Consider the following 13,703-nt stretch of genomic DNA (forward strand, 5'->3'; position numbering starts at 1 on the left):
GGGCTGCCTGATTCATGAATGGTTCATTGCTCAATTAAACTCCTTTAAATTTAATTTGGCTGAAGTTCTTCTATCAAGTACTATTATGGGGTTTTATAATCAAGTAGTTTGATAATGGTGATAAATATATGATATATAGAAATTTCAGGAAAAGTTCAATTAGTTGAGTGTTTATTAAACCAGTAAACCAGGTATATAATTAAGGAAATTTTTCCCGAATTATTAATACAAAATGACTTTCACCTGAATTTCCCCCAAATAATTTGGATTTTCACTTTAAACTCAAGAACTGGCAAATCCATCCCTCTTCAAAAAACAAAGAAACTCCCCCCCAAAAACCCCCAAAACCCTCTTTACAGTGTGTTACCCTTAAACACACAGAATGCCCAGGTAGTGGGCTGAATAGTGTTCCCCCTCAAAGTATTTGTGTCCACCTTTATTTGGAAATACAGGCTTTGTAGATGTAATTAGTCAAGGATCTCAAGATAGAAACCATCCTGGATTTAGGGTGGTCTTTAAGACCACTGACTGGTATCTTTATAAGAGAGAGGAGAGGGAGGTTTGGACACAGGCACATAGAGAAAAATGCAATGTGAAGATGGAGGCAGAGATTGGCTGCATTTATAAGCCAAGGAACACCAAGGACTGCTGACAACCAACAGAAGCTCTGACAGAGGCATGGGATGGTTTCTCCCTCAATGCTTCGAGAAGGAATCCACCCTGCCAATCCCTTCATTTTGGGCTTCTGACCTCCAGAACTGTGATAGAAATGATTCCTGTTGTTTTCAGCCATCCAGTTTGTGGTAATTTCTTACAGCAGCCCTAGGAAACTAACATAGCTTCTACTCCTCACCAGCTTCCCAGACCCTCTAAACTATGATTACACAGATAATTTTCTTTTTTTTTTTTGAGACGGAGTTTCACTCTAGTCACTCAGGCTGGAGTACAATGGCATGATGTTGGCTCACTGCAACCTCCGCCTCCTGGATTCAAGCGATTGTCCTGCCTCAGCCTCCCAAGTAGCTGGGGTTACAGGCACCTGCCACCATGCCTAGCTAATTTTTATATTTTTAGTAGAGATGGGGTTTCACCATATTGGCCAGGCTGGTCTCGAACTCCTGACCTCAGGCAATCCGCCTGCCTTGGCCACAAAGTGCTGGGATTATAGGCGTGAGCCACCGTGCCTGGCCAATTTTTTATATTGATTTAAAAATCCATAGGTTTTTGTAATTGGTACTTACTATATGCAAAGGGCAATATTCACAGTAGTATGCTACGGGCTAGTTTTTTAGATGCTCACAGAAATTTCAAATGCAAACTAGTTTTACTTATGTAGCTTAAACAAATGCCAATTGTTGAACTTTGTGCTTGCTCTTTAATATCAGTTCTATTTTTTCTTCCAGTTAATGTTGATTAGCATCAGCTCATTTAGTCAGTTAACATTTATTTCCTAAAATCAAACACTCTTGATTGGTCAGCCTGGGAGAAGAGGGCTAAGATTAAGGTTAGTGATGGTTCCCTTAAAACCTGTTGAGTGTCCGCACTGAAATCTAAGAATCCCATCTCTCTGGGGCTGTTCACTTTACTAATAATTATTTATAAAAGGGAAGCTGAGACAATAAATGGCCAATAACCATGTAACAATAACCACAATGAAAAGACATTAAAGCTACCTTTTCTCTAGCCTGATTTTACCTAGATGCTGGGTTTTGGTAACAAGCCATCACTGGAGGTCAGTTTTTGATTACATGTCTTCTCAGGTTCAGCCTATGTTTTGATTTTTGGCTACTGGGCACCTCTCTGGTTTTTAGGCTTTAAAGCAGATCCAAATGTTATATTATAGTCTTGTACATGTTTCATCCTTTTTGCTTCTGATAGATTAGAACTCTAATTATTAAAAACTATTTTTAAGCATTTGTGACTACAAAAACTCCTAAACTTCAAAGGGTTTAAATTTTGATGTTTATCCTAATTTTTAAATATTTTAAAAATTATTCAATAATAGAACAATCTGTAATGAAAACTTACACATATGTGAGAGGTACTATTTTAAGATGAGAGTTTGCAGGTCAGGATAGTCAGGGAGGAAAGAATAGATGTCAGAGTGGGAAAGGCCCTCAAAACTTAATAAGGAATATCAAATCTCTACAAAAATTTTATTCAAGACAGTGTCTAAGACTTAGAAGCAACTAACCTAAAAGCAAACTTTTGGAACTTAATCCTATTTTCATTGGGGACTCCGTTTATGAATAATATGCTGTAATTATACGTAGAAGCTTAGGGACTGAAACAGCATTCCAAATGACAAATGTTTTCACCCAAAGAAATGGCACCCAAATTATGTTGTACAAGTAAGCAGAATAAAATAATCATATGCTTGTTATTAAAATTATCATATGCCTACCATTCATGATTTTCAAAAGTGAAAAACAGTATGTTATCTTTGAGTTTGTTTTCATGTGATATAAACTTTTAAGCAAGTCAAATTAAATAATGTACTGAGCATTAATTTAAGCCAGGATTTTTCAGCCTCAGCACTATTGACATTTGGGGCTGGATAATGCTTCATCTTGAGGGGCTGTGCAGTGTGAGGTGTTCAGTAATATCCCTGGCCCCAACCCATCAGGTAGGTCCCCTCTCCAGTTGTGACAACCAAAATGTCTCTAGACATTGCCAAATATCCCTCGGAACTAAATTGCCCCAGTTGGGAACCACGAATTATTAATCCCTAAAAGACAAAGCAGCAACTCCTGACTCCTACCAAAAGTTTTAAATCAATAACTTAGTTTAAAATCCTTATCCATTACTAATCCCACTTCATTGTACCTTCAGTGTCTGGAAACCGTCCCTATGGTCACACTTGCCACGGCTCATTATTATTTTAAAATATGGGGCTGTGTCATTTCCTGTCTGTGAGTTTGGACTGCAGTGGGAATCCATTAGTTGAATGACCTTCTGTGTAGGTTAATCACAAGACAAGTTCTCAAACTAAGGGTTTCCCTGCAGCTCATTTCTTTTTAAAGTTATGGAATACCTGTTCTGCTTATGCCTTTTAGATTCATAATTATTTTTCTTGTATCAAAATTTCAATTAATAGAAAGAAATGACGTTACTGACACTTCATGATTATTAAGTTTTGGGCAAGTGAACCATTTTACACTCTATTTTTTATTCCTCCCACTTTTAGTCAGAATACACCTGCAGAATAAGTAACAGAACTGTGTGAAAAGAACGACTAGGTCATTACGGTTAATAGTTTTACAAAAACAGCCGAGGCCTGGTCTGGAAAGCTCACAACCTCCACCCAGATGCTTTCCAGCCTCGGGGATATTCGTACTAGCAGTGACACTAGCCAGCTTCCTCTAGGCTGGCTCTGATGTTGGAAGACAAGCACGGAGATGTGTGTTACTTTTCAAGCCTGGACATCGTTTCTGAGGAATTTAACTCCACCTCTCCTGCCAGAATGGAAAATCAACGCCCCCATTCCCGCCCTTCACCAACCCTTCTCCGCCTGCCCCTTTCCCTTGGGTCCTCTCCTGTTACAGAAGTTCTGATTTTTCCTAGCGAGCTGGAGGAAAGGCAGGTACCCGGAGTGGAGTTATATTACCTGTTTCTTTGTTCTGATGGGACCCCAGAGAGGAAATCAGGCTTTGTAATTGGTTCTTCAAGGGGAGAAGCAAATGTGTCCCTGAAAACTTCAGCTGCCGCGTTTGGCATCAGGTTTGATTGACAAGGACTGGCGGAGCGAAAGCGCGGAGGCTGGGCTGGGGGCCGCGGGCCGAAGCAGAGACAAAGAGGTTTTGCCTGTCCTCGAGAGTGGAAGGGCCCCTGGGGGTAACTAGCCTTTGAGCTCAAAGGGGCATTTCGTGAGGTCGCCTTTTGGTTCGGAGAGCGCGCGGCGATCGGGTGGAGGGGGCCTGGCGGGAAGAAAGCCTGGGCGGGTAAGGGGCGCCCGCCGAGGTGGGAGCGGAGCTGCAGTCACGTGGCCGCCCGCCGCCGCGGAGTTGGGGCTGTTCTTCCGGGTTGGAGGCGCAGCGCCGCGGGGCCCAAGCCCGGGTCTGCCAGCGCGACGTCCCCTCGCGGCCCGCAGGACACAGCCCAAGGCTGTCAGCCTCCCGGCCCAGGTGAGCGCGACGGCACCGGCGGGTGCGGCAGCCGGGGCGCGCGCCTAGGGCGCAGCTGGGAAGGGGGCTCAGGCCTTCCCAGAAGACCATGGCCCTCGCCGGGAGAGAGACCTGTCAAAGAGCAAAGTGGGGCGGGGTCGGCGGTGTCCCGGGCGCAGGGTGCACTGGGGTGGGCGCAGGGTGCACTGGGGTGTCCGCAGGCCGCAGGCTTAGGTGGGGAAGAAGAACCGTGCCTCTTGGGATCCCTTTCTCGTCTCCTGCTGGGGCGATGTCGAAGGGAGTGGGCTGGTGGATTTGGGAACTGGGTCCCCACAGAGGGCAGGGAACGAGGCGGCAGCTGTGCAGGTGCAGATATTTGCAGCTTTGGGGGACAGCGAGAGTCGTACGGGGTCATTTCGGCCCTCAAGATCGGGGGTGGTGGAGAGGGAGGTCATAGAGGACTTTCGATGGGCGGTTCACCCAGAGAGGTGGCAGCTGGATGCCCCTGAGGTGTGCTTGACCCTTGAGGGAGTTCGGAGAGGGTGTCCGGCTGGGGACATAGGAGATTGCTAGCACAAATTGTGAGTGTGAGTCGGGGCGGTCTGGCGGTGGTGGGTACAAGTTTCTGGGGCCTAGGCTGGTGAGGAGGAAGAGACAGCGGAGAGGGCGACCTGGGCAGAGCTAGTTCAAACTCAACAGCCGGAATGACTATTTGCAGCCGTGGCCAATCGGCTTCCTAGGGAGGTTATAAATAGCGGTCTCGTGCAGATGCCAGCGGGTGGCAGTTAGTTGCCGAGCAAGGGGCGGCACCGGTGGCAGTAGCCGTGACACCGGTGGCTTTGGGTGAGGTCACGGCGCCTGCCAGCCGAAGCTGGCTCAGTAGGGTATTGTGTCCTTGCTGGTATGTCTCGCTTTTAAAAGCGTGACTTGTTTATGGTTGCCGGTGTCCTTTATTCACCCTGTGGCGCTGGCCAGTCCTTAGGTGGTCTGTTTGTCAGGAGTCTTGTGGGACAGACTTATTCGGAGCAGCGCGTGGGGCTTAGGTGCCTACCTACTCTTCTTATTTAAAGTGTGCCCCTTTTCTTCATTGCACCCCTTTTATTTGCAAACCTTGACTTTTTATTAACAGGCAGTTTAGGATCACCTTCTTTCCAGCAGGTGCGCTTAGGCGGCTTACCTTGGTGATAGAATCAGTTTTCTACAAGGCTACACAAACATTTCCTTTTCAAAGGAAATTTTCTGAAAATCCTTGGAAAATGTGCTCAATAGGTACTTAGGCTTAAGGTCACCTAGCCCTATTCATTCAGTCAAAAATACTGAAAGTCTCTGCGTTGTGCAAAGCACTGGGGGAGAGTAATACCAAAGTGAATATAACAGCTCATAAAGATATTCTCAATCCTGGCAACAACCCTGAGAGGTAGGTGCTGTTATTGTATTTTTTCAAGTCTTGCTCTGTTGTCCAAGCTGGAGTACAGTGGCACAATCATGGCTCACTGCAGCCTGGAACTCCTGGGCTCAAGTGATTCTTCCGCCTCAGACTCCCAAGTAGCTGGGACTTCAGGCTTGCACCACCATGCCCTGCTAATTAATTTTTTTTTTTCAGCAATGGGGGTCTCACTGTGTTGCCCAGGCTAGTCTTGAATTCTTGGCTTCAAGCGGTCCTCCCCACTAGCCTCCCAAAGAGATGGCATTATAGGTGTGAGCCACCACCCTGGCTGGGTGCTATTATTCCCCCTTTTAAAGATGAGGAAATTAAGTACAGAGAAGTTAAGTGACTTCCCAAGGTCACACAGCCAATAAGTTGTAGAGTGGGGGCTTCCAATCCACAGATCCAGAGCTGACTCTCTTAAATATCTGTGGTCCCTCTTTAGGTTGGGTGCTTGCCCTCAAGGATTTTACTATCTAATAATAGGGGAAATAACCCATATAAGTTACATTAAACATACATATGAAAGCAATGCTTAAAAAGTTATGCTTTTTTCCCCTAATTTTGAGTTATAAAGTTTTTTTCTTATTGCTTCAAAGCCACAGGAGCACATGGATGAATGAGAGCTTTACAGTGAAGATGGAGGCAAATGTGATGATTAAGATGGAGTATTATCTTTTGTATGAACCTGTACAGGCCAATGATAAGATAGTTTAAATATTCTCTATCTTTCAGGGCCATTTGTATTTGGTTTAGACTTAATGATATGTATTGCTCTTGCCAAGAAATGACCTCCTGATCTCTGCCCTGTATGTTCACAGTTGAATCAAGTGGAATTTTTCACAGAAATTGGCCTATGAAGGCTTTGGCCCTACTGATGTCTGATGCCCCTGCCAGGGATCTGCTGAACATCAGATTACCATTTTCCAACTAGAAGGAACAAATTTTCCAGATTTCCCGCCATGAAATAGGACTTCAGTTTTATAGCATAACAAAGTCTCATCTAATCATAAAATTTCTAGAGACTAAAATGGCCTTTGAAACCTGTGCTCTTTTTATAGTTGAGCTAACTGAGGCAGGGGGAGGTTCAGGTCGAACAGTAAGTGAGTGGCGAATTTGGACAATACAGGACTCTATTAAAGCTCAGGTCACTCTTTTGCTGATGAGGTCTGGGAACTCTTTGTCAGCCCTATAAAAATGGTAGTTGTTGGGGAGTTGGGATGATCTAAGAAGAGAAACATAGGTAAGTGGGGAGGTTGGGATAGGAGTAGGTCACTCAGTAATGGTGGGGAAAAAAAATTTCACTCAAGACAAGAATAATCTTTTACACATCTTTGCATCTCCCTTAGTTCTTGGCATAGATTCGGTAGAGGTTTTGAATGTGTAGCTGAATTTTGAACTAATTTTCTCTTTATTCTCAGCCATGATAACTCTAGATGTGACCCATGAATGAATGAGTAGGGTATTTTTGAGACTTGAGAATACTTTAGGACTGAAATGAAATGACATGATATGTGGAAACACTTTGAACATGTAAAGCTGTCTGTCCAAATGCAAATAATTATTCATACATATTTTTAACTGCATGCCAAAACACATCTTGCATTCTTTCTTCCTTAGCTATTTTTCATTTGATTCTCTTCATCTCAAACAGCTTTCCCTTCCTTTTCTGAGCTCTAAAAGAGGACACAGTCTCATTCTTTGATCCTTCAAAGGACTCTGAGCTTGTGTTACTCTGTTACTCTACTTTGTAGTGTTATTTGTTGACTTCTTATCTCCAGGAAAATTCCAGTTTGATTCTGCAAGTGCTTCTTAATGGCAAAACTCTGCCCTTGGTATATATTTGTTGAATTAAGGGGCATCTTATGAATAAATGCTCCCTGGATTAAAAATTTCCATTACCAGTGCTGATTTCTGGTATTTTAAAGATGTTTCTTCAGGGAGTTGTGGAGGTAGGAGGTTTTTTTTTTTTTTTTTTTTTTGAGACAGAGTCTTGCTCTCTCGCCCAGGCTGGCAGGCTGGCAAGCTGGAGTGTAGTGGCATGATCTCGGCTCACTGCAACCTTCGCCTCCCAAGTTCAAGCGATTCTGGTGCCTCAGCCTCATGAGTAGCTGGGACTACAGGTGCGCACCATCACTCCTGTCAGGACTCTGAGCCCAAGCTAAGCCATCATAACCCCTGTGACCTGCACGTATACATCCAGATGGCCTGAAGCAACTGAAGAACCACAAAAGAAGTGAAAATGGCCAGTTCCTGCCTTAACTGATGACATTCCACCATTGTGATTTGTTTGTGCCCCACCCTAACTGATCAATTGACCTTGTGACATTCCTTCTCTGGACAATGAGTCTCAGGAGCTCCCCACTGAGCACCTTGTGACCCCCACCACTGAATGCAAGAGAAAACCTCCTTTAACTGTAATTTTCCACCACCTACCCAAATCCTATAAAACTGCCCCACCCCTATCTGTCTTTGCTGACTTTCTTTTCGGACTCAGCCCACTTGCACCCAAGTGAAAACAAACAGCCTTATTGCTCACACAAAGCCTGTTTGGTAGTCTCTTCACACGGACGTGCATAACAACGCCTGGCTAATTTTTTGTATTTTTAGTAGAGACGAGGTTTTGCCATGTTGCCCAGGCTGGTCTTGAACTGCTGAACTCAGGCAACGCCTCCCAAAGTGCTAGGATTACAGGCATGAGCCACCATGCCTGGCCAGTGGTAGCAGTTCTGAAATTAGAAATGAGCTAAGTTTTTCTCCCTCTGGAGTCTGGAAGAACATTTACGGAGCCTGCTAGGATCAGGTGCTCAGTTCTGTGAGGGTCCACGTGATACAGCAGAACTTACAGGCAGAGTTAGCGGTGTTAGCTGAGTTTGGCTGATAAAATTCTAAGTCCTCGGCTTCTTTCTATTCTTTTTTTTTTTTTTTGAGATGGCGTCTAGCTCTGTCACCCAGGCTGGAGTGCAGTGGCGCAATCTTGGCTCACTGCAACCTCCACCTCCCAGGTTCAACCGATTCTCCTGCTTCAGCCTCCCGAGTAGCCAGGATTACAGGCGCCAGCCACCAGGGCCGGCTAATTTTTATACTTTTAGTAGAAACGGGGTTTCACCATGTTGGTCAGGCTGGTCTTGAACTCCTAACCTCGTGATCTGCTCACCTTGGCCTCCCAAAGTGCTGGGATTACAGGCATAAGCCACCGTGCCTGGCTTCTTTCCATTCTTGAAAGAAAGAAGAGAAAGGTATGCAGGACCACTGGGAATTATGGGGACAGTGGGAGTGCCTTTCATGCATCCCTGGGGATCCACTGAGGAATGTGGTGGAGGTAGTTCCTGAAGCCTTAGTAACAGCAACGCCCAGTGACACTTCATGCAGCCTGGTTAGAACTCTCAAAAAGTGGCCATTTGTGAGAACCACTGACAAAAGAGTTCATAGTTATGGCCACATCTGCAAGCACAAGCCTATTTGATAAAGATACTATGGAATTTTTCTTTCTTTCTTCTTTTCTTAGAGTCATGTGTCATGCATGTTTAATTTTCTTGAGAGGTGCACTTGGCAAACATGAATCTTTTGTTCACTCACTCAGTCAGCCTCAGTTCAGAGGTCTCAGCGGATAAGCATCCTGCTGCACTGAATAGGATGTCAGAGTATTTGGTATGATCTGGTGGCTAAATGTAAGTCACCATTATACTGTACAGTATTTTAGGTAATTTAAGGGAAATTCAAAGGTAACTGAATTACATGCACTTTTTGCTGGACATGCTGACTTAGAAGATAACTTTCATGTAAGATATGACTTGATTCTGTAGCAATATGTGTGTGTATTTAAGCTTTCTAGCTACATTCAGGATCAAATAGGTTATATGACCTAGGCTTGGAATTGAATAGTGAGTTTAGAACTTCAATTTTAGTGGGAAAATGGATTCCAAGTTTTAAATGCCTGAACTGGAAAACGAATTTTGAGCATCTTCTATAAGTAAGGAGCTTGGCAAATAAATTCTTTATAGATGTTTACATGTAACTGTTATATTTCAAGCTCTTTAGATTAGTATTTTTTAAATGTTTTTCATGTTTAAAAGACAAATAGTTTTTTTCTTGGCATATAAACATCCTATTTTCTTTTTTCTTAGTGATTTGCCTTCAAGGAAACTGGGGAGTCAGAAAATTGGGAACTCATATCAACATGGCAAACCTATTGAAAACAGTAGTGACTGGCTGCTCATGTCCTTTACTTAGCAATTTGGGGTCCTGTAAGGGTCTACGTGTGAAGAAGGATTTTTTACGAACATTTCATACTCACCAAGAACTGTGGTGTAAAGCGCCTGTAAAACCAGGTAAAGTCTCACTTCAGTGATTGTAAATGAAACCTTCAAGTCATAGGAACTAATAGATCTGATGATCGATAAAAGGAAAAGCCATGTAGTTTTATGGCCTGGTGCTTGTGAGTGATCATTTTAAACAAAAAACAAGTAAGTGCTATCTTGTATTTTCCATGTACTATAGACGTTCCTAATTTCCAGTGCTACAGAGAAGACAAGGTAATAGAAAAAACAAACAAACAAAAAAGATAAACCACTTGAGTTGTCCCTGGAGCCTATTGCTCATAACAACCATTTCTCCTAGAAGCCCTTTCTAATTCCTTGTTAGTATTTGAGAATTGTACCATATACAGCTCATCTATGCTCAGGAATTAGGAATTAAGTATATTAATTGGTCTACATTAATGCTTTCCAATTTAGTTAGTAGCAATTTGATTGCAGTTGCTTAGGTCAGAAACCCTGGAGTCATTCTACATCCTCCTAGTAGGTATAGGTCAGCTCTATCTCATATCTACAAATTGTCCTCTTCTTGCCATTGCTACTTTTATCATCTTGGTCCAAGCCATCGTCATCTGTCACCTGTACTGATGCACCAGTCTTCTAAATGGTCTCTGCTTTTTACTTCTGCCCCCTACAGTCTGTTCTGCACAGGACAGTGAGAATAATCTTTTTAAAATGTACAATCATGTCACTCCTCAATTCAAAATTTGCCACTTGCTTCCTAGCTCTTACAGAGGAAGATCTGAAGTCTTCCAGTGGCCTACAAGGCCTTCCCTGATAGAATGTCTCCTTGCTTCTGTTCTGGGGTACAGGCCAGAAGGAGGAGAGGCTAAAAGGGGCCCTTCTAAACCAAGTCAATTGTCTTTCTTTCTTTCTTTCTTTTTTTTTTTTTTTTTTGAGCAGCAGCAAGATTTATTGCAAAGAGCGAAAGAACAAATCTTCCACAGAGTGGAAGGGGACCCGAGCGGGTTGCCCGCAAGTCACTTCTCTTTCATCAGTCTTGCCATCAGTCTTGCTCAAAGTCTTTCATCCCAGTACTTCTGTCACTTCACCTCACTGTACAGAACTCAGACATGTAGCTGTTTATAGCTGTAAGGGAGACTTGGACATTTTGTCTTTTATTCTAGATGGCAATGTACCCAGCTAAAAATGGCATCTTCTTAAGGTGGAGGAACAGGATGGATATTTTGGGGGGCAACCTTTGTCACCTAGAATAATGCCCTCTTTTGTTTTTTAAGTTTGTAAGACTGTTTGTCAATTCATTAAGGACCTCTAAACTGCTAGGTGTTTTGAGATCTTATGTCTGCCTTGAATAGATTTTATAGCCTCTTTTCTTGTTCTCAGATGACAAGTCACAATTGGCAGGGTATCTGTCCCTACAAGCCTCCGACTTTATCTTCAGATGCTTTCTTTTAAACTGCTCTGGAAAGCCAGATTATCCTGGTGATAAAATTGTGTATAAAATAAAGGTAAATAACTGTTGAAGACATGAAAACTGTCCTTGTGAGTAAATCCATGGACGTCAAGGTCTCTATATTGATTATGTATAAGACATTTTTGTTTAATTTCTGGTTCTTCACTATTTCCTAATTATTTTTGTCTCTGAAAGATAAGGAGTCTATTTTTTCCTTAATATAACCATAAGTTCATTACCATATTGAAAAGTGTAGTAAGTAATTCCAGCTACAATCAGTATTCATATTTTTTAATTGCTTTCTTTCTTCCTTCCTTCCTTCCTTCCTTCCTTCCTTCCTCCCTCTTTTTCTTTACAGTTGGCTTGTTCAAAGAATGATCCAAACAGGGTCCACACATTGTATTTGCTATGTCTCTTTTGTCTCTTTTTATCTATAAGTTCCCCTCTCTTTTTTCCTTTTAATATACTGAAGAATTTCATTGTTGCTCTGTAGAATTTACAACATTCTAGGTTTGGCTCATTGAATCCTCTTAGTATTGTTTAGCCAGTTTCTCTGTCCCTTGTATGTGCTCAAATTATCTCTTATTTGGTCAGTGGAAGCCCTTTCAAATTGGCTTCTAAATCCTTTTGACATGGCTTCAGTCATCTTTGGTAGCTTCCTTGCTTTTGCCATGTAAAGCCTGACAATTTGAGGTTGTCAGATAAGTGAACTTGAGATAAGTGTATGTGATTGAGCTTTGTATGTCAATCCAAATATTTGCCAGCTTTCTATTATTTTCCTCCCTCTCCTTCCAGTAAGGAGTAAGATTCAGCGTTATTTGCCTTTTGTGTACTGTAACTTATTACTGTATAGGTAGTGTGGAATCTAAGACAGTGTTCAAATTCAGGTCTAGGTTGACTTAATTTCTCTAAGGTCTTACTTAATAAGTTACTCTGTAGGGATAATTTCATTCATTTTGAAATTATACATATTCAGATCTTAGGTTGCAAGAATGGGTTTCCTAAGCTTTAATAAACCTTATATAGAAACAGATACTCTTCATTAAAAAATGTTTATGCTGCATATTAAGTAAAACATCAGGAGAAACTGATGTCCTGTAGCTAAAGATGGTCTGAACCATATCTAAATATAAGATTATACTATATAGGCTTTTTTGGGTTGCAAGGAACAGAATCACATCAGATTATATTTTGCGATGAGGGTTTGCTATGTGGATTCTTGGCAAGTGTGAGAGCCCAGAAACCCCCCATCTACTCCTTGGATAAGTGGAATGTTATTTGTAGAATTCATGGCTGTGACCCGTCTTCTCTCTTTAAATATCTACTACTGATGTTTCTATCACTGTTACTGCTGTCCTCCCTTTGATTACCTCATAGCTGTGCTTACAAATAACATTTGCAGTGATCTACTCTCCTTGTCCCTTTTTGTGGGTCTCCCATTCAAACTCCTTGAGAGAGAACCCAGTGGGTTGAGTAGTCACTGGCCAACATAGAGTGTCCTTGGACAGAGTTCCTGTCTAAGTCACCTTATAAGGTGCAGCTGCTAGTTTTCCTCGTCTGCCCTGTAGATGATTGTTCCTTGACACAGTTGCTGATCCCTTGTCTAAGTGGCTGAGTGTGTAGAGTCTTAAGATACAACACTTAGAAATTTATGAGGCATTGTGTGTGGCCAAATTACCTGGAAGGGAACTTTGAGTGTGGCAGGCCATCAAAGTGTCTAGGATACAGTTGTTCTTCAAAATAGCTAATTCCATTTTTGTTAAAAGTAAGGGCAAGGAGACCATAACCCAAGAGGCTTAGTTTGAAGAGTGGAGTCAGCATGTGGAGGGATCTCTAAACCCATTTTTTTTCTCCTACACATCAACTAAGCTTGTTATGTTCCTTGAAGAAAGCCAATTGATTAAATAAAATATTTAGAAGTTTCAGAAGAGTAGGCATGAAATTTATTCTCATCTACCAAAAAAGTCAAAGAATTATAAGTATGAATCAGGAACATCATTCTGAACAGCAGCTTGCATGTGTGGTATACTTTGAAGAAAAGATTGCCTCTTTCAATTTTCTAAAATCTGTTTTTGAACATTTTTTGTTTGTTTTTTACCAAATGTATTTTTTTTTGCCTTTGCTTGTTTGTAGGAATTCCATATAAGCAACTGACTGTTGGAGTCCCCAGAGAGATATTCCAAAATGAGAAGCGAGTGGCATTGTCTCCTGCTGGCGTTCAGACCTTGGTCAAGCAGGGTTTTAATGTTGTCGTGGAATCGGGTGCGGGCGAAGCTTCCAAGTTCTCAGATGATCACTATAGAGCGGCAGGTGCCCAAATCCAAGGGGCAAAGGAAGTGCTGGCTTCTGATTTGGTGGTCAAAGTAATTATTCCTTTTTCCTCTCCCATTTACAGCATGCTGACTTTTTGAAATCTTTTCATAGAAAAATTAAATTACTTTCTC

The 13,703-nt window shown here is 42.3% G+C and overlaps 1 protein-coding gene across 6 annotated transcripts in view; it reads left to right on the forward strand.

The window, feature by feature from the left end:
* Window positions 1-3,365: 3,365 nt before the first annotated feature.
* Window positions 3,366-13,703, forward strand: part of NNT (nicotinamide nucleotide transhydrogenase) — a 101,346-nt gene continuing 91,008 nt past the window's right edge. Inside the window, exons 1-3 of one of the 6 annotated variants that reach the window (XM_024246779.3) lie at window positions 3,366-3,583; window positions 9,657-9,860; window positions 13,393-13,622. In XM_024246779.3, coding sequence (XP_024102547.1) covers window positions 9,710-9,860; window positions 13,393-13,622 — 381 coding nt within the window. In that variant the 5' untranslated portion in view covers window positions 3,366-3,583; window positions 9,657-9,709. 6 annotated transcript variants of the gene reach the window in all.

This window comes from Pongo abelii, chromosome 4 (genome assembly GCF_028885655.2).
Source record: "Pongo abelii isolate AG06213 chromosome 4, NHGRI_mPonAbe1-v2.0_pri, whole genome shotgun sequence".
NCBI lineage: Eukaryota > Metazoa > Chordata > Mammalia > Primates > Hominidae > Pongo > Pongo abelii.